At 41.1% G+C, this 21,856-nt stretch overlaps 1 protein-coding gene across 3 annotated transcripts in view; it reads right to left on the bottom strand.

Annotated features, from left to right (window-relative positions):
* The window catches only part of PPP1R12A (protein phosphatase 1 regulatory subunit 12A), a 116,165-nt gene that overhangs the window by 46,402 nt on the left and 47,907 nt on the right, over positions 1-21,856 (bottom strand). Inside the window, exons 4-15 of one of the 3 annotated variants that reach the window (XM_077265366.1) lie at positions 21,583-21,742; positions 21,300-21,444; positions 14,451-14,525; positions 13,929-14,011; positions 13,566-13,723; positions 13,055-13,164; positions 7,783-7,998; positions 6,595-6,689; positions 3,379-3,495; positions 2,831-2,992; positions 953-1,111; positions 423-513 (exon numbers count right to left, since the gene is read on the bottom strand). In XM_077265366.1, the coding sequence (XP_077121481.1) occupies positions 423-513; positions 953-1,111; positions 2,831-2,992; positions 3,379-3,495; positions 6,595-6,689; positions 7,783-7,998; positions 13,055-13,164; positions 13,566-13,723; positions 13,929-14,011; positions 14,451-14,525; positions 21,300-21,444; positions 21,583-21,742 (1,571 nt within the window). Of the gene's footprint in view, positions 1-422; positions 514-952; positions 1,112-2,830; positions 2,993-3,378; positions 3,496-6,594; positions 6,690-7,782; positions 7,999-11,329; positions 12,510-13,005; positions 13,165-13,565; positions 13,724-13,928; positions 14,012-14,450; positions 14,526-21,299; positions 21,445-21,582; positions 21,743-21,856 lie in introns of those variants that run through there. The other 2 variants (XM_077265367.1, XM_077265368.1) reach the window with 2 other exon arrangements.

Genomic DNA, 21,856 nt, shown 5'->3' on the forward strand with positions numbered 1-21,856 from the left:
CCAAACCGCTGCATGACCAGCTCTACCCTCACCTACTGTAACCTCACCCATCCCTTGTAGATTGTGAGCCCTCACGGGCAGGGTCCGCTCTCCTCCTGTACCAGTCGTGAATTGTTTTGTTAAAGATAATTGTACTTTTTTGTCATGTGAACCCCCTTTCAAATGTAAAGCGCCATGGAATAAATGGAGCTATAATTAATAATAACAAATCCCTATTCTAGCCTTGGGAATTAACATTTGTGATATAAACCACTCCACTTTACACCGCCAGGGAAGTTTTAATCATGAAGAATAATGTGGGTTTTTTTCTATTTTCTGCTGTGTAAACCTGGTGTCTGACCTGTTATCTTATTTATATATATGGTGTGCCCTATAGGCTGACAAATAGGGTAACCTCAGATTACAGGACGATTTAGACATACCTGTGTTGATCTTCTGGACTGCCTTGCTTGTCTTGATCTAGCTTTTCTTTGAGACTCTGACTCTTCATCGCGAACTGGAGTGAGATATGACCTGGAAGTATGACAACATAGGGAAGGTACAGTATTTACAAAAATAGTCACTAACGGGATTAACAAAACCAAGAAAAAAATTAAAAAATCTACATTTAAAAATAAAATCTAACAGTAAAGTTCTGTGGTCTTTTCTGAACTACATGGACCCTTGCCACTTTGCTTAACTCCCTTTAATTCATAGCGCATGCATGACCACCATAGCTGGAACAGGTTTAGGGTCTCAATCCCAAATGTAGCATGAAAAGGTGTGTTACTTTGTCTTAATGAATGAGAGGCTAGAGCAAAAGTAAATTGACATATGCTACAACTTTATTATAGGCAAGCCTGGAAAACTGGCTTTCAGGAGACATCACAGACAATATAATTCACTACCAATGCACAAACGATACGGCAAAGCAAGAGAAGAGAAAATAGACACATGCAAGAAAAGTACACACCTGCGTCTTTCCCTGACCTCCGCTGTGGAAGGAACAGTGCCAGTGGAAGCTGTGGTCATAGATGTGTAAGTGGGATTTACAACTGGAATGGTGACTGCCGTAGGGACAGTATCCTTGTCTTTTCCAGAGCTATCGTCTGCCCAGAAACGGTTTGAGGTACTAAAATATGGCCAGTAGCAAGACAGAGGAAAGAACAGACACACACACAATGAAAGCCAATACTATGACGAACAATTACAATTAAATACAATTAAACAAACCTGCTTATACAAAAGAGCATGGCACAGAGGCACAGGGACATTTATACAGGAGAAAAGCTAGGAATTACATGGCGGAAAGGGTCTTTGCTTTTTAATTGACAGGATATCCGCCGAAAGTATATTAAAAAGCCAGAATTTTAGGCAGTAATTTGACAGTAGATTGGTTAAAGAGGACATTTCAGCAAATGCTTCAAGTTGAACGGGAAACATGATATAATCATGGCTGCAGAGTAGGAAATAACATTGCTTTGTTTAATGATGAATTTATGAGAATGGATAAAGAATACATTATGTATGCTTTCTTTAAAAAGGGGGGGGGGGGGGGAACAGTAGATATTTAGGCTGTGTGACACGTTAAGTAAAATTTCTGATCCGACATGCTGCAGATTATTTTCTGCAACAGGACACTTCAGATGTCTTATTAACTTTACAGGTATCAGGTTGTCACAAATCCGCGCAGAAAAAAAGGAGTTTAAAAACGCACAAAATCTGTAACATGTGCACACACCCTTGAATCATGTCTGGAACCACAGCTTAGCATCACTCAACTTCAACTGAAGTGTGCTGTAATAATAGACCCAGCTCCTGAACATGTGTGGAATGGTTTCTGTCACTAAAGCATACTATAATCCTGTAAACCATTCTAAAAGTGTAAGGGCTTATTCACTTGTCGCATTTTACAGTAAAATCAAAATGAATGAGATTTCTAAAATCACTGTTTATGTAAGCTTTCCTTGCAATTTATGACTTGTAGTGCATTCTTTACAAAGAAGGAGCATCTCAATTATTTCTGGATTTTTAATATAGTTTTTTCATGTCAAGATCAAAATGGTTCACTTGCAATAGAAACAAAAGAAAAACTGCTAGAAATGCAATTAAAATCAGCACCAAAAAAAGGTGCGATATTTTAGATTTTTTTTGGCCATGGTCTGCAATTTTCATGCAAAATTAAAATAAAAAGCTTCGCTTCAGTGTATTCTAACAAAATTATTCCACTGCCTGTGTACAAAAAGATCAAGGCTGTTGTACTGAGCAGTTAGTGACACAGTAAGGCTAGGTTCACATCGTGTTAGTGCCATCCGTTTAACGGATGTGCTAACGCTGATGCCCAAAAGCTCTTTTTTTTCAACAATTGCGTTAGCGCATGCGCCAACGCATGGTACCATTGCGCTGGCATGCGTTGGTAATGAAGGTCTATGCACAGCGAATGCATCCCATTGGCTCTCTCCAGTCGCTTCAATTACAGGCAGGTGCCAGCTTTGTAATACAGTCAGCATCTGCCACTTATGAAGCAGGCTCAGCTCCTGAGACTGTTACATGTTTTCCTTAGTGACCTATGCCAAATGTACGCCATAGATCATCAAGCAGTTATAATAGTTTAGTATTTGAAGGGAGTGTCAGTACAAATGTCCAGTAGAATGGTTACAATACACCGAGAGGAAAGCTGAGTGCAGTGAGTATTCTAATCAAGAGAGAAAAAGCATAATATATCAGTACTATCAAGTTTACCAACATTATTCATAGGATAGTCCATACAGTATTCTCTAGTCCTTTAAACCTTGTTTTAATATAAAAAAGTGAAAGATCCAAAATCACTTGATGAGGAAATTGTAAATACCTGCTTGATAAGCCTGAAGAGCCTATAGTACTCCTTGAAGTACTAAAGGTGCTAGACAGACTCCGTGTTAGCCCAGAAGAGGTAATAGTTGGTGTAGATCCAGATGTAGTACTTGGAATACTGGAACTTATGTGATCATCTTGTCTTCTACCAAAGGAGCCACTAAAAAAATATCAAAAGTGAAACCGTTACAAACAAAACCACTATCCCAAAAAATAAAGAAGGATGGAATAAACTCATAATAGGTTTAAATACAGAATTGTGGGTCAATTTGCCCAAAAATGTTAGCAGCAAAGTGCCCCAGGCCCAATTTTAAAGATAAATGGCTGAAGTTACTACATAAGTCTGTTAACAGCTTATCTGCCTCTTCATGATTAAGAAATTAACCGAAAAGATACGCTCTGGAGATTAAATTGAAAATTATGGTATATGGCACGTAAAATCGAAATAATCTGAGGCCAACTTTAAAGGGACACAATTAGAGCGACGGTGGTTATTTCACCACACGGCTTTGTTATGTAGTGTAAACCCATGAAAGCTATGCAGACCTTCCTTGATAGCTGCTATTTAAAATTTCATTAACAGAACTGTTCTTCTTCAGGTCATCGTCCCATCTTCTTCTTGTATAGGAGCCACCAAGGCGCGATAGCCCAATAGAAGATTCTCTGTGAAGGAACGCAATTCCCCATTTAGTAAATGGTATATTAATTCAGTTGCAATGAAAAAAAAAAAAAAAAGTTCATATATGTGGCATCACAGTGTCCATAAAAGTACAATCTAACAAAATATAAAAGATTAATTATCCCAATCAGTAAGCATCGTAAAAAAAAATTAAAAATGCCAGAATTACAGGTTTTTGGTTGCCGCAACTTCACTAAAAAAAACAAAAAACAAACGCAAGAAGTTATTTTATCTGCACCAAAATAGCATCAATAAAAAGTAATTGTATTGACCTGGACAATAATATTCAATACATTTTACTGTAGAATGATCAATAAATACAATTTTAGAACTGTGTTTTTTTCAATTTCACCTTTTTTTTTTTTTTTTTTTTTCATTTTCCCGTCAACCGTAGCAGAAAATCTAAATCGATAGTGTCATTTAAAAGTACAACTCCCACAAAAAAAAAAAAAAAAAAAAACACGTCAGAAAGTCTTTCAGCAGGAAAATAATAAAAATAAAAAGTTACAGCTCTTTGGAAAAAAAGGGAAGCAAAAACCGTTATCCTGACTATAATTAAAACAAGGAGGGTCTAGGGTCATGCGTAATAAGTCTGCATACGGAGCAGTCATGTGATGGCCAGAGGCATGAAAGAGGAATTTAAAGGCTACAAGTTACACATTAAGTCCGCACAAGGCCAGAGTTTAATAAAACCATTCACAAATTGATATTTTGTATTTACATATCTTAGTTTTGGCCAAAAGAGGAGAGAGTAAAGCTGCCACTGGCTGCAGGGCTCACGTAACATTGTCACGGGAGACCAGGTGACAACATCGCTGGGACAGCACTGGAGGCGAGTACAGCCATTATTTTACATGGGGGAAATAGTGTTTTACATAGGTTGTCTGTGTAGTGGACATCACCTTTAAGGCCAATTACAATGCGTTAGAATATAGCAAACCATAATTCCTGTATAAACATGTAGGGACAAAATTGTAGACAACTTTAAAGGCTATGTTCACACGCTGCGGGTTTTGCTGCGGACCCGCAGCTGTTTTGCAGCTGCGGGTCCGCATCCTTTTTCCATGTAGGTTACAGTACAATGTAACCTAATGGAAAACAAAACCCGCTGTGCCGACGATCCTTTTTTTCTGTGGAAAATCCGTGCGGATTTTCTGCAGAAAAAAAGAAGGAGCATGTCACTTCTTGGGGCAGAATCGCAGCGATTCTGCACCCATAGAAATGCATTGAACCGCTAACTTCCCGCATGGGGCTGTGCCCACGTTGTGGGAAGTTAAGCCGATAATGTGCCGATGGTACCCGGGGTGGAGGAGAGGAGACTCTCCTCCAGGCCCTGGGAACCATATTTGGGTGTAAAAAAAAGAATTAAAATAAAAAATGATGCTATACTCACCTCTCAGCGCGGCCCGCGGCGTCCGGTCTCAGTTGCTGTGCCGAACAGGACCTGTGGTGACGTCGCGGTCACATGACCGTGATGACGCCGCGGTCACATGACCGTGACATCACGAAGGTCCTTGTCGGCACAGCCGCTTGCAGCGCCGGGGAGATCGAGACGTCAGAGGGTGAGTATAGCCAATTTTTATTATTTTTTACATTACTATTGATGCTGCATATTGCTGCATATGCAGCATCAATAGTACAGCAGTAATCCCGCAGCGGAAACCGCGGAACAAACCGCAATAAATCTGCAGGGATAACCGCAGCGGTTTTGCCCTGCAGATTTTCAATTCCGCTGCGGGATTAACCCGCAGAGGAACCCGCAGCGTGTGAACGTGGCCAAACATATTCCTGTTTGTTTCATTTAAAGCCTTTAAAACAAAAACAAAAAAGGGGGCACTACCTACTGCCTGGGATCTGACACATCAGACCTTTAAAGCAGGGATTAACCCCTTAATGACCTGAGATTTTTGCTTTTGAATTTTCGCTTTTTGCTCCCCTTCCCAGAGCTATAACTTTTTTTTAATTTTTTGGTGAATATGGCCATGTGAGGGCTTGTTGTTTGCGGGACGAGTTATACTTTTGAAGGGCACCATGGGTTTTAACATATCGTGTACTAGAAAATGGGGGGAAAAATTCCAAGTGCAGTGAAATTGAAAAACAGAGTGCAATCCCACATTTTTCTTTTTTTTTTACCATGTTTATTAAATGCTAAAACTGACCTGCCATTAGGATTGTCCATGTCATTACGAGTTCATAGACACCAAACATGTCTAGGTTCTTTTTTTATTTAAGTGGTGAAAAAAAATTCCAGAGTTTGTTTAAAAAAAAAAAGCACCATTTTCTGATACCCGTAGCATCTCCATTTTTCATGATCTATGGCTGGGTTAGGGCTTATTTTTTTGCATGGCGAGCAGACGCCTTTAATGATACCATTTTGGTGAAGATACGATCTTTTGATCACCTGTTATTGCATTTTAATGAAGTGTTACTGCAACCAAAAAAAACATACTTCTGTCGTTTTTTTATATTGATAGATTGGGCAATTCCGAACGCGGCGATACCAAATATGTGTATATTTGATTTTTTTATTGTTTTATTTTGAATAAGGGGGGTGAATTGAACTTTTTTTTTTCTCTCTACTTTTTGCATGCTTTAATAATCTCTATGGGAGACTAAAAGCTGCAGTTGTCTGATAGGCTCTGCTACATAGAGGTGATGATCAGATCGCCTGTCACAAATGCTCACTTGCTATGAGTGCCGACCACCGGGCGGCATTCATAGCAATCTGGCTATGACACCCATAGGAGGTCTGCTGGAGACCTCTGGTTGTCATGCCGACCCATCTGTAACCCGCAAACATGTGACGGGGTCACTGATGGGCAGGTTTAGCAATGCTCTAGCGGTAAGCGCAAGTTAACTAGTTTAACTAGTTAACAGCTGCGGGTGGATCGCAATTCCACCCACGGCTGTTGCGGACACATTTCAGCTTTATATATCAGCTGTCATGTGCCTGGAAAGGTGCGAGCTCAGCGCTGGAGCCCACAACAAACAGGGGAGTACGACATCAGCATACTATTTTGCCCGATGTCGGAAAGAGGTTGAAGAGGTTCAAAGTGAGATGGAAAATAGTAGGTATACATTACCTATTCTCCTTTTCTTCTATGTCAGAAGTACTAGCAAGCCGCCTTGGGATTGATGGAGCAACATACGCTAGCCTTGTTGATCTAGTATCTTTCTCCTATAAAAACAGGAAAGAAAATACATTACATAAAAAGATCACTAGCAAAACAACTCCCACTCCCATAAACCTTCCTACAGCCAACAGAAAAACTTATGCAAGAAAGAAAAAAAAATTCACGGTCTAATTTATAGGATGGATTATTATTTTTTTTTTTTTTACTGCTCTATTGCTGCATTATTCCAAAATCAAAGATTTCAGTTAAGCGGCAACTTTCTGTACATTCCAAACAAACAGAAAACGTCTGAGAACCTGATACTTCCTGAAACAGACCTTATTTCTACCTTCCTAATAGCAACCGCAAAGACCACTAACTTAGGCCTTACTCAGGTGCTATTTATCTCAGATGGAAAAGAGGACCGATTTTCATCTGAGTTTTGGAAAAGAAGTGTATCAGTTTTTGACAGTTTTGAAGACGAAGGCTGAAGCCAAAACGCACGCCGGGGTGGACGCCACCCGGATATAGGGATTCCTAATAGAGTCTGCACTATTTAATTCCGTACTACTACAGACTCTGTTATTACTCAGGCACTTATACACTCTACTTTATGTCCTTTGCCCTCATTGCACTTGCATTTCATATGGGCATGGACATAATATAATCGCCATTATGCACTACCATGCCTGAGCTATCCATATACCTCCATGCATTTGCACCTTAACCCCTTTATCGTAAGTTTGACCCTTAAATATTACCTTTATGTTACACAACTTCTCAGCGCTATTTTCTAACAACTGTCTACCCAATCTGGGTGTGTGCCCTTTTGTTTTTATACTGTGTTTTTAATATTGTCCGTTATCCTTATCTATCACCTGATCTAAACTAATACCTTTTGTCACCATTTTGTATACGCTGGGACTTTTTTGGTTGGACAATTGTTTTGCTCTTCCTCTTTTCTTTTGTTTCACCGACTGTCCAATTTAGCCTTTATTATAGTCCACCCTATTCATTGTGTTGAGCAAGTATTAATCACATTTGTAATATTTTGGACAATACTTTTCTAAAGTATCACACAACCAGACCCATATTTTCCCTTGTTTCAACTTGTAAACTGCTTGTTTGTTAATCAAGATTATAAAAGCAAATTATTACCTTTTCTTTATTGTCTAGGGAGGAGGAAAGTCTAGGACTTGAAGCCGATCGCATGACACCAGTGAAGTCCCTCTCCTTCTGACCTTCTTTGGATGCCGTAATCTCAGATAATGCACCATAACTTCCAGTCTTGCGGAGTCCTAGACGCCAGGAGGCTGGAGATTCATCCTTCCTTTCTTCTTCCTTAGGAGAGATTTTGGTTGCGGGAGTAGGGAACTGTAACCAAATATTGAAGCAATCATTTACTCTCACATAAATCTTGGGTCTCAAAAAATCCCAACACCAAAAGCAATCATCCTTGAAATTTCCAAAAGGCACTTGATCAAGTAATGAAAGTCGAGTTGTAACAATAGAAGGAGTTTATGTCATTGTCATAAGGAAGAAGGGGGACTTTTGATTAAATAACCCAAGTGTGAATCTCAATGGGGTTAAAATATCACTAAAAAAAAAAAACACAAAGAAAAAACAAAGCACACAGGAAAACTGTTAATAGTAATAAAAATGATGGTGAAATGCCCACTGTCAAAACCAAATAGATTGCCATTGAATGTTAGACAAGGCATTGGATATAGCATATAATGCAGATCCACGATTAACATTTGTAAGTGTCAGACCATGCACAGTGATGTCAATCTGATTAAAGTACAGCCTGTAACCACAGCCAAATGTGCACACTAGTTCCTCACCAGAGATTGGTCACCTTTACTTGGCACAAGGACAATGCCAGTTTTGCGCAAGCCCTGTCTCCATGAATTAGGTTGTGCAGAATCCACCACTGGCATGAAAGGTGCAATGAAATCATACTGAACCCAAGATGAGCAAGATAGAATAAGAAGGAAAGCAGAGCATGAGAAAACGAGAAAATTAACTGTTCTTTCTGGCTCACATGGCTACTGAACTAGATGTCGGAGCCTCTGTAGCTTTATTAGCCAAGTCAAAAAGTAGTTACATATAACCAAGCTAATTTTCAATAATCAAAAAATCGTAATTAGAGCAGCAGAAAAATTTAGATGTGGCACCAAGTTTAGGCTCAGTAACCTCTTGACCTAACCAGTGACATTTCCTAACCATTCCGTAGTCATGACAAGTCAGCAGAAGATACATCATTCGTTTGATGAACGCACTCGAGATTTGCGACTTCCCAGCTGTAATATACCACTAATGTCATATGTATGACTTCTGCTTTTGCAGAATCAAAGGAACAACTGAAATCAGACTTGTAGGAATGTACTACTCTCCAATTGCTCCATAAAAGTAATTACGGTAAGCCTGGAGTTGAGGCCCAAGAGCACTGCACACCGTAAGGGGGAGATAACAGGCATTGCTGACCTTGCAACCACCATGGCCACCTGCCAGGTATTAGCAAGTCTTGCCCACTTGCCCAATTAACCCCTTCACCCCTGGGGCCATTTTTTATTTTTTCTTCACATTTTTTTCTATATATTTCTGGTAATATAGCAATCTGAGGGGCTTGTTTTTGCAGGACACGTTGTGCTTTTGAATGGCACCAATGATTTTACCAATGTAAAAAAATTCCAAGTGCAGTTAAAAAGCAAAAAAAAAGCACAATTCCACAATTATTTCATTTGTTTTTTTATCTACCATGTTCAGAGGTGAAAATGCTCTGGGAATAGCATTCCCAAGGTTAGTAGGAATATGCAGATACCAAACATGTATAGTTTATTTTTTTATTTTAGTGAAGAAAAAAAAAAAAAAAAAAAAAGGAATTTGTACGAAAAAGAAAGTTTTTGCTTTTGAAGCCATTTTCCTGACCCACGTAACATTTTCATTTATTGGGATATGGGGCTGGGTGAGGGCTTATTTTGTTGCGCAATGAGCTGACGTTTTTATTGATACCATTTTGGGTTAGATAGAATATTTTAATTGCCCATTACTGCACTTTATTGAAATGTTGCAGTGGAAAAAAAATAATTCCGGAGTTTTGATTTTTTTTTTCTTGTTACCATTACGCCGTTTACTGATCGGATTAATTTATTTAACATTTTGATAGATAGGAACCCTTGGCTGTCATGATGACCCATTGATGCCCACTATCACGTCACAAGCACACCAATGAGAGTGTGGAATGATGTCTGCCCTGCCGGTGCATATTAAATCCCGCTTCCAGATTGACCGTGGGATTGAACAGGTTAACAGCCATGGGCGGAGCACTGCTCCACCAGTGGCTCTTAAAGGCACATGACAGCTGATTAAATGAGATGTCATGAGAAGGGAAAGATGCGGGCTCAGCGTCGGAGTCCACATCAAAATCAGGGACGACATGACAGATACGTCATGTGTCATGAAGGGGTTAATTAGTATACAACCAATAACTATACCTGCTGGTCATGAATGAGACTTTGAAATCACCCATCAAATGCAATATCAGCAGAGCAATGCAACATCCGTAGTGAGCCTTTCTCCACAATGTGGAAGCAAAAGTAGTCAGACAACAGTTTTAAGAATGGGTGGTCAGGTCTACCATACATGACACTATAATCAGAACATTATTTCCCTCTCCATAAATTAAGTTATTAAAGGGGTGATACCAAGTTTTTAGGTTATCCTCATCAATAGGACAGGGTCTAACTTACTTATGGTTAGAGATCCAACCACAGGGCCCCTATCAATCCCAAAAGCAAACTTTAAGAAGGCCCCAACTGAATTGAGTGAAGGAGGAGAATGTGCATCTCCACTCCATGTATTCTTCACGGGACTGCTAGAGAGCACAGTGCTTGCCCATCCATAGCAGTCTGTTAATGAATGAATGGAGAAGTGATATGCATGCGCCATTCAGACTTTATAGAGTCCCTTCTCAGGATCACTGGGGTTGCCACATATTGGGCCCCTAACAATCAAGTTAGCCCTTATCCTATTAATAGGAGATCACCTAAAAAGATGAAACACATGATTCATGTAAAGATTGAAACTAATCCAAAGAATAAGAGACAAAATGTAGTAACAGAATCTGGGTAAAAGGAGGCAAATTTCACCCATTAAAGCAATAGTGCATTCCAGTTTTCTACGGGATTACAAGAACTTGTAATTCAACCAAGCACCATGAACAAATTTAATGTAACTTCAGCCATCCAGGCAAATAAAAAAAACACTTAGGGTACTGTCACACTCTGCAACTTTCCAACGATCACGACCAGCGATACGACCTGGCCGTGATCGTTGGTAAGTCGTTGTGTGGTCGCTGGGGAGCTGTCACACAGACCGCTCTCCAGCGACCAATGATGCCGAGGTCCCCGGGTAACCAGGGTAAACATCGGGTTACTAAGCGCGGCCCTGCGCTTAGTAACCCGATGTTTACCCTGGTTACAAGCAAACGCATCGTTGGATTGGTGTCACACACAACGATCCAGCGATGACAGCGGGAGATCCAGCGACGAAAGAAAGTTCCAAACGATCTGCTACGACGTACGATTCTCAGCAGGGTCCCTGATCGCTGCTGCGTGTCAGACACAGCGATATCGTAACGATATCGCTAGAATGTCACGAATCGTACCGTCGTAGCGACAAAAGTGCCACTGTGTGACAGTACCCTTACTGATGAATGCAGTAACATAGTAAAACTGCAAAAACTCTGCCATGTAACCCCAGCCTCTAACTTTTAATCAGCTTTTTTTTTTTTTTTTTACTTTCCAATACATCGCATTATATAATGGATGGTTTCATTCTAATATACAACTCTCCCTCAAAAAGACAAGCTGTCATACTGCTATGTCGACAGAAAAATACAAAGTTACGGTTCTTGGAATAAGAGAAGGGAAAAAACTAAATCGGAAGAGAGGTGAGGAAAATAAATAAAAAAATAAATAAAAAATAGACCGGTTGGGAAGGGGTTAAAGTGTTTATCGCCTGGGAGAATATTCTTTAAAAAAAAAAAAAAAACCTCGATCATGCGGTGTCTAACCTAAAATGGGACAGGTGGACAATACTGGGCGATTCCACATCTGTCCCAGCAGGTACCAAAGGAGGAATGCTTCTATCAATCAGATAAAAGGTCAGTGGTTTTAAATGATTTCATGGCTAGATTCTTGGGAGACCTCCTGAGTCTCACAAAAGATATGGAAAACAAGCAAACATATTGAATTTCTACACCTGATCATTTTATTCTCAGGTGAGATAAGTAGTCTCCAAAAAAGGTGACTGCCAGTAACTTAGTCCATGCGCTTCAATGAAAGCACACGCTCATGCAAGCAGAGTGTGCATGTGTGTAGGTGAGACAGATATAACTCGTGAGAATTTGTCCAAGCTCCATCTGAGGTGGCTTGAACTTGCATCCCCCCAGGTCAAGAGATTTCCAAATAGGGCTTCGTTTATACATCGGCTCAATATTCAATGCAAATTTCAGAAGAAATCAGAGACAGACATTCCGATTTCTGCCGTGGATTGTCAGCAGATGCGCTTCTGTACATGTATTAGCCCAGCTCAATAATTAGCCCAGGGGAGGGTTAATCATCTGTGTCTCCATCTGAAATGAGCAGCGTTCTACCCATTTTATGTTAAAAATCTTCACAGTAATCTGTTGCATGCAAGCAAGTTCCAGTATCCCCATTTACATGCATAGGATGCAGATTGTTGTCAGATTAGACCCAGGTAACGGCACAGGTACCACAAGATCAGTATCCAATGCTTCTAGTTCAAATGTAAATGTGCCAATTACAGAGATGGCCAGAGTAATGCAAGTAGGCCCAACTTCTAGCAAGCCCTTAGGGCCCCTTCACACTGGTCGATTCTGCTACGATTACGACGCATTTGCGTCATATTCGACATCGCAGTACGAGCTCGTAGCCAGCGGTCACACTCTACGATGTTAACGCTTTTTCTGACGTAGTTGCGATGTGAACGTCACGCGTCGCAATCGTACGCTACCCTTCACACCGCCATAGTCCTACGACTCCGAGCGTGACGTATTACCAGCATGGGCGTGCTAAAACGTCACGCCCAATCAGGAGACAGGTATGCGGAAGCCCAACCCACGTAGTCGCATTACGAGCTCGTATGACCGCCGTCACATACTACGATTTCGACCGCCACAGCGAGACATTTACGACGAAAGAAAGTTCTGCTCTTTCTTTCACATCGTACGATGCTGGGCTGCGTCGCAAATCGTAACGCCATGTCACACTTTGCAACCTCGGAACGAGGACGGATAAACGTCACAAATCGAACGCTCGTTCAGACTTTGATTGCACAGTGTGAAGGGGCCCTTACCATACATGCTGGGGAAAAGACGACATTTACTTGTAAGAAAATTATTTACCTTCTTTATTGGTGAAGTAGGTGTGATTTGCCCAGATGGTACAGTTGAAGACGGGGCAGTTACATTGGTCACTTGAGATCTATTGTTCGGAGCAGATTGTTTAGCTTTATCTACAATGATAAGAAAAAGGACAAAATGAAGAAAAAGCATAAGGCTTTATGTCTTTGTTGCCTCGAATAGTAAGCCTCTACCAGAAGTGTATAGGTGCAGTTAATACTCTCAACTATTGCAAAAATATTTACAAAATATGGCCAAAAGTATTGGTTACCACATTTTAGGTCAGTGCTGCTCAGAAGAATGGAGATTCACCCAGACATAAGAAAAATGCTAAATATACCAGTAATAGGTTGAACCATCCTTAGAATATCTTTATAGCAACATCTAGCAGTTCCTACATTTGCAAGTCTCACTATCAATTCTTGAAATACAGAAATTGTGTCCAGATTTTTACTAAATTCGATATCTAAAAAGTGGATATAGCAGCAGAAGTCTGTACAGATGTTGGATGTACCCGCTTCTGCTTCAGATTCAGAGTCTTCCTCCTCCTCTTCCTCACTGGAACAACTAGATTCATCTTTCTTTCCTTCATCCTCCTCATCTGCCTTTTCTTGCTCAAGTGACTCGATGCTTGAAATGGTCTTCTCATGCTCAATAATTAAAGTCTCTTTGCTAGAAGAAAACACATTGTACTTTAGTATATATATTTATTTTGTCCTGAATGCATTTAGGCACTAGAATTTAGGACAGTGGGCTATTTAACCCCATTGCCTGCCAAGTGAATGGCACAAAAGCATCAAGCCTAGGAAACTGGTCACTCAGACTGTGGAGGAGTGATGCATTGGAATTGGAACCATAAATTCCATAAAATACTTACTTCTTCATAGATTTCAGTGACTGGTTGTTTTCTGTAGTTGAGGACTCAATTAAAGGAGATTTCTCTTGTTTTTCACTAAGAAGCTGTAAGACAATAGTGTAAAATAAGCTATTAGAGTAAATCTTTGTTCTTTTAACCTGTGGTTCTTCAGGATTTACAAGAAATTAAATCAAAATAATCCCTTAAAATCAAATTGCTTTAGCCTGTAATGTAACAATTAAAGCAACATACTCAAATTAGGCAAAGACACCCCAAAAATAAAACCTTAATATATACTTGTGACTCATTCAAGTGACTGTCATTCCTAGGAGAACAAAACCATCCTATCTGTCCAGATAAGCACATCATACATACAATACCTTTCACCCTATGGGTCACAAATCTGCATCTCAATAGTAGGACCAATAATTAACAGAACCACTGGCATTACAAAAGGAAAGATTGTAGAGACAGCAGGAAAGTGGTAGGGAAATCAACATCTTAAAAAAATAATGAATGATATTAGAAAGTAACTGCACCAACCAGATTTTGTTTCTTCTGAAGTTCTTCCAAGTATCCTAAAATATCTTCATCTGCAACATCGCACGCTGTTTGACCCTGCAAGAAAAGATCAATTCATCTGGAACCTAGAAGCAGGCGTTTATACGCAGAATTTATAGAATGCCTAATATGACGCAGACAAAACCTAATCTGCTTCAGCTCCTGCAGTCAATGTTGGTGACATACAGCTCCGGTAAGGCTAGGGTCACATTGCGTTAGGGCAGTCCGTTAAGCGCATAGCGCTACGGACTGCGCTAACGCAATGTTCCAAAAGGGATCGCGTCCAAATGACGGCACATCGTTAGCGCACGCCCAATGTGGGCGGGCGCTAGCGGTGCGTTGGCCATTACAGGCAATGGCGGCGTTAACGGACTACGTTACACCGCGTTATGCAGCGGTGTAACGTAATCCGTTAAACGTGGTCACATAACGCAATGTGACCCTAGCCTAAGGCTCATTCATACGTCAGTTTTTCACACAAGTGCCATCGGTTTATTTAAAAAATGACACTCATACTGTTCACGTCTGATTTTTTTGTGGACAGAGTGGTGCATGCAAAATTGCAGAGATACTGATTTGAGTGTTGGATCAAACTCTGCAATGAAAGTTTTTGGGCCCATAAAAAAAAAATCAGCACTTCAATGCAATCCATGTGCTGGCAGTTTTCCACTGACTGACTTTCTCCTAATTGAAAATAACTGATGACACCGATTAACATCACTGAAAAAAAAGTCCGTTTTTCTTGTATGTTAAAATAACTAAATGAGGTCTAAGGGTACTGTCACACAGTGGCACTTTGGTCGCTACGACGATACGATCCGTGACGTTCCAGCGATATCCATACGATATCGCTGTGTCTGACACGCAGCAGCGATCAGGGACCCTGCTGAGAATCGTACGTCGTAGCAATTCGTTTGGAACTTTCTTTCGTCGCTGGATCTCCCGCTGTCATCGCTGGATCGTTGTGTGTGACAGCGATCCAGCGATGCGTTCGCTTGTAACCAGGGTAAACATCGGGTTACTAAGCGCAGGGCCGCGCTTAGTAACCCGATGTTTACCGTGGTTACCAGCGTAAAAGTAAAAAAAAAAAAAAAAAACAGTACATACTTACATTCCGGTGTCTGTCCCCCGGCGTTCTGCTTCTCTGCACTGTGAGCGCCGGCCGGCCGGAAAGCGAGCACAGCGGTGACGTCAGACGTCACCGCTGTGCTTTCCGGCTGGCGCAGACACAGTGGAGAGAAGCAGAACGCCGGGGGACAGACACCGGAATGTGAGTATGTACTGTTTTTTTTTTTTTTACTTTTACGCTGGTAACCACGGTAAACATCGGGTTACTAAGCGCGGCCCTGCGCTTAGTAACCCGATGTTTACCCTGGTTACCCGGGGCCTTCGGCATCGTTGGTCGCTGGAGAGCTGACTGTGTGACAGCTCCCCAGCGACCACACAACCACTTACCAACGATCACGGCCAGGTCGTATCGCTGGTCGTGATCGTTGGTAAATCGTATAGTGTGACAGTACCCTGAGGAGGAACATCCTTCTATATCTCACAGATAAGTAACATTACATGCACTTACATGACCGCTAGACATGGACAACCACTTCCCGTATGTGTACTTTGCACTGGCATCACACCATTTCAGAACACAGTAAAATAACAGGCTGGAAATAGGTACAAGTGGGCACATTACACGCAGAAATAGGGCTCCACTCACCATTCCCAAGGGCAGGATTTCTAAGGCTACTTTCACACTAGCGGCGTTCGACGCACGTCGCAATGCGTCGTTTTGGAGAAAAACACATCCTGCAAAGTTGCCCGCAGGATGCGTTCTCCATAGACTTTCATTATCGACGCATTGCCACTAGTCGCATCCGTTGTGTGGCGGATGTGTCGTGTTTTGGCGGATCGTCGGCACAAAAAAAGTTGCATGTAATGTTTTTTTGTGCGTCGAGTCTGCCGTTTCTGACTGCGCATGCGCGTCCGGAACTCAGCCCTCTCCTCCCCAAACATTACAATGGGGCAGCGGATGCGTTGTAAAACTGCATCCGCTGCCCACGTGTGCTACATTAACACACTGTCCGTCGGGCCGACGGATTGCGACGTCCCGTACCAATGGACTAGTGTGAAAGTAGTCTAAGCATGTATGTCAACAGCATAGGAAAGCACAGCACACAGTGGTATGCTGTAACACAACACCACCAATAAGTTAAAGAAGTCCTCCCATGAAGGTATTTTTTCATTAATTCTGGGTATATGTGCATGTACTGAAGTATTCTTCTCACCTACTGGTGACTTATCCTAGATCCAGCGCCAATCTTTTCTTGTGACGTCACAGCGCTTACACAACTCTCCGGGCCAGACTGCGCCCTGTGACCTGGAAGTGGCTTTTACAATGTCAGGCTATGTTCACACGTTGCACTTTTTTTTTTTTCTGCAGCAAAACCTGCTCTCTTGGCAGTAAGAAACCTGCTGCACAAAAAAGCAGGTTGCGCTTGTTTTTTGTTCTTTTTGCTTTGCTTTTTTTTTGTCATGCTACATTTGTCTCTTGTGCATGCTGATAGTTTAGTGCCCAAAAATAAATTTAAAAAATCTAATTCTACCTCACCAGATTTAGCACAAAAAATACAGCATAACCATAACTTTCAATGGGTCACAAACGCTGAAAGTAGTGAAGTAGTGGCATGCTCTATTCTACAAAACCTAAGGCTTCACACAAAACACGAACAAAAAAAAAAAAAAAAAAAAAAAACAAGCTGTGGGGCATACCATTCCTGAAATCTCAGACACAGCTTGCACTGGAAAATGCAGATAAAAATTAGCATAAAACGCACCAAAAACACGTATGTGTGAACATACACTAAGCCTAGGGAATGTCTGAAGAGCGGTGATGTCATTAACAAAGAGCAAAGCAGCTCTGGATCTCAGAGAAGGTGGCAGTAAGCGAGTATTACCACACTACATACATCCTGGCCACCATGGATGTGGAATCTTTGTACTCCAATATCCCACACCAGGATGGATTAAATGCCTGCAAATTCTTCCTGGAAAACACAGGGACTGACGCGGATTCTGTGGTGAAACTTATAAAATTCATCCTCACCCACAATTACTTTGAGTTTGACAAGAAGATCTATCTACAGGAGACTGGCACAGCAATGGGAAGTAAAATGGCCCCACAGTATGCAAATCTTTTCATGGCCAAGCTTGAAAGCGACTTTTTGTCCTCATGTCCCATCAGGCCTCTGGCATACTACCGCTACATTGATGACATTTTAATCATCTGGACGGAGTATGAACCACAGCTAAAGACGTTCCATGAACAGTTTAATCAATTTCACCCCACCATCAACTTGACACTCAACTACTCCTGTACCGAAATTAACTTTTTGGACACCATCATTAAGCTGCAGAACAATAAAATAGAGACATCCCTGTATCAGAAGCCAATCGACCGTCCAACATACCTTAAATGGGACAGTTTCCATCCAAAACACATAAAAAACTCCATTGTCTACAGCCAAGCCATCAGATACAATCATATATGTTCCAACCCAATGGACAGGGATGAACACCTTGGTCGCCTCAGCAAGACCTTTTTGAATCAGGGCTACCATCCAAGAACAATTGAAAACCAGATTACAAGAGCCACCAGAATATCAAGGAATCACCTGCTACATTACAAAGCTAAAGAAGAAAATAACCGGGTACCTCTAGTAGTTACCTACAATCCAAATCTGGAGGTGCCAAGGGGAGCTGCATGGAAATTACAACCTTTACTGCAAAAAGATGCCCGATTACAATCTATTTTTCCAGACCCCCCACTACTGTGTTTTAGGCAGCCCCCAAATATAAGAAGCATCATTGTCAAGAGCTCCCTGTCCTCTCCAACAGCTGCAGGTACCTTTCCTTGCAACCAGAAAAAATGTAAAACCTGTCCATTTATAATGACCACGGACAAGATAAAGATCCCCAACTCACATCAGGACTACAAGATACCAGGTACATTCAGCTGCGACACTTCTAATGTGGTGTACCTAATTATTTGTACTAAATGTCCAACTGGGGGTCTGTATGTGGGGGAGACAGGGCAGAAACTGAGAACAAGGATGAACTCTCATCGCCATACAATAAGAGAAAAAAGAATGGATATACCTGTGGCAATACATTTGTCTCCCTGATCACAGCACCATGGACATGAGATTACTTGTATTAACCCCTTACCAACCTCCGCCGTACTATTACTGCAGAGGTTGGATCCCCTGCTTTGATGTGGGCTCCGGCGCCGAGCCCACCTCAAAGCCGGGATACGTCAGCTGTTATGAACAGCTGACATGTGCCCACAATAGCGGCGGGTGAAATCACGATTCACCCGCCGCTATTAACTAGTTAAATGCCTCTGTCAAATGCTGACAGCAACATTTAACCGGCGCTTCTGGCCATCGGGCCGGAAATGAGCGCATCGCTGACCCCCGTCACATGATCAGGGGTCAGCGATGCATCTGCATAGTAACCATAGAGGTTTTTGAGACCTCTATGGTTGCTGATGCCGGTTTGCTATGAGCGCCACCCTGTGGTCGGCGCTCATAGCAATGCAGGAATTCAGCTACATAAGAACGATCTGATGATCGCTCCAATGTAGCTGAGCTAATCGAGTGGTGCCAGCTTCAGAGGCTATATAAGCATGGCAAAAGTAAAAAAAAAAAAAAGTAAAAAAAAAAAAATGAAAAAAATAAAAATATAAAAAAGTTTTAATCACCCCTTTTTCGCCCCATTCAAAATAAAAAGAAAAAAAAAGAAAAAAAAAATTCAAACCTACACATATTTGGAATCACCGAGTTCACAATCGCCCGATCTATCAATAAAAGGATTAACCTCATCGCTAAACGGCATAGTGAGAAAAAAAAATTTGAAACGCCAGAATTACGTTTTTTTGGTCGCCGCAACATTGCATTAAAATGCAGTAACGGGCAATCAAAAGAACGTATCTGCACCAAAATGGTATCCTTAAAAACGTCAGCTCAGCACGCAAAAAATAAGCCCTCACCTGACCCGAGATCCCAGCAAAGTTTGGAATTTTTTTTTACCACTTAGATAAAACGTAACCTAGACTTGTTTGGTGTCTATGAACTCGTAATGACCTGGAGAATCAAAATGGCTGGTCAGTTTTAGCATTTAGTGAACCTAGCAAAAAAGCCAAAAAAAAAAACAAGTGTGGGACTGCACTTTTATTTGCAATTTCACCGCACTTGGAATTTTTTTTTCCCCGATTTCTAGTACACGACATGTTAAAACCAATGATGTCGTTCAAAAGTGCAACTTGTCCTGCAAAAAACAAGCCCTCACATGGCCATATTGACGGAAAAAATAAAAAAGTTATGGTTCTGGGAAGGAGGGGAGTGAAAAACGAGAACACAAAAACAGAAAAGGGCAAGGTCGTGAAGGGGTTAAAGGGTAATTTCAAATCTCAGAGACAGAAAAGTCTGAGTATAAACTCACGTCAACATTTGACACTCAGTGCAGGAATAAATATGTCGCATGGATTTAGGTCTTTCTACATGAATTAAAGAGGTATTGTTTCTCCTTGCAGAGAGTGACATGTTAACCATGTCTAGCTGAGGAGACTTAAAGCCGCAATGCTCCTCTGGGAAATATGCAAATTGTCTCTTCAGAGAGGAAATAGGACTAGAACTCTAGTGCCACCTATTGGAAGTAGCAATCCTAACAGTCAATGTCGACCCTCTCATGAGCCTTGTCATGACTTAGGATAATAGCCAAACAAAAATCTCAATTTGCAGACACTGTTTCTGGGAACTGCCCCTCGTCAGTACAAAGTGGAGATTTGGTTTGGCTAAATGAGAGGCGTCTGACCGGGATCCAAGAAGTATCATTTCTCCTAGAGTTTGGCTATTATCCTAAGTCATGTGACAAGGCTCATTAAAGGGTCGACATTGACTGTTAGGATTGCCACTTCCAATAGGTGGCACTAGAGTTCTAGTCCTCTTCCTCTCTGAAGAGACAATTTGCATACATCAATTAAAAAAAAAAATATTTAGAATTGAGAGTCCTCAGTGGTTGATACCTTTTAATGGCTAACTGAAAAGATGGTAACAAATTGCAGCTTTCAAGACTACTCAGGTCTCTTCCTCAGGCAGACTAATACAAATTCTGAAGAATCACATTTATACACAACACAGCAGAAAGATAATGCAATGGATAAGACAAGTGAGGTGAAGCAGAGCTATCACTATGGGAGAGTAAATTAAGGAATTTGCTCCTCAGACCGTGTGGGGGCATCACAACACAGAACCAGACCCCAATCAGAGGACAATAAAACATTCACACTCCTTATCTGTGAACTGTTCCAATATTTATGGACAACTGTTTATCCCCCTCTCCCATGATAGCTCTGCTTCACGTCACCTGTCTTATCCATTGCATTATGTTTCTGCTGTGTTGTGTGTAATTATGTCATTCTTCAGAATTTCTATTAGTCTATGCATGATGAAGAGACCTGTGTAGTCTTGAAGGCTTGCAATTTGTTACCATCTTTTCAGTTAGCCATTAAAAGGTATCAACCACTGAGGACTCTCAATTCTAAATATTTTTCACACTACATACATGCACATATACACACATTAAATAAAAAAAGCTTAATGGAAGGGCTATTATAATGAGTAATGTATGCCACTGTTTGGCAATATAGCTGCCAAGGTCAGAGGAGCAAGTCTGGAATTCTTTCAACCAACAAAAGGCTCAAGAGGGCATGTACAGAACTGCCAAAAGTGGAAGCACTGACATAAGCTGGAGCTCCTGATCACATGAGTCACCTACCACTTTGTTGACAGCATCCATATCACACAGATTTTCCACAAGGATCCTAGAAGCCTCTTCTTTACCCCAGTGAGCTGCAGCATGAAGTGGCGTCCAACCATCATAATCCTTAACATTAATATCATAACCGGCTTGAATTAAAAGCCTGCAAGCGATGAAGAAGTGATTCATTTTTAATAATCTGAATGTGGTCAATAAATCTCACTGAATGAGATGTGAAAAAAGGAAAATCCAACACTACAAGTATGGTGTATTACCACATCATCTGGCTATAAATACTTACTTTAAAACTTCAGTGTAACCTTTAGCAGCTGCTACATGCAGAGCTGTGCCACCAGACTTTGTATGCCGCGTATCATTGATCTGCCCACTGTTCAGCCATTGTCTCGCATCTCGAAGCATGATCCGCTCTTCCTCTTTCCTAGCAGCTTCAACATCAATACCTGCCCAATACACAAAGTATTACATTAGATTTAGTAGAGTGCAAACTTATTTTATATATAATAGTGGATATTTATTCTGTGTATATAACTGGTAAAATCAAGTCTTGAGTCAGT

The sequence above is a fragment of the Ranitomeya variabilis genome, chromosome 5 (genome assembly GCF_051348905.1).
Source record: "Ranitomeya variabilis isolate aRanVar5 chromosome 5, aRanVar5.hap1, whole genome shotgun sequence".
Lineage (NCBI taxonomy): Eukaryota > Metazoa > Chordata > Amphibia > Anura > Dendrobatidae > Ranitomeya > Ranitomeya variabilis.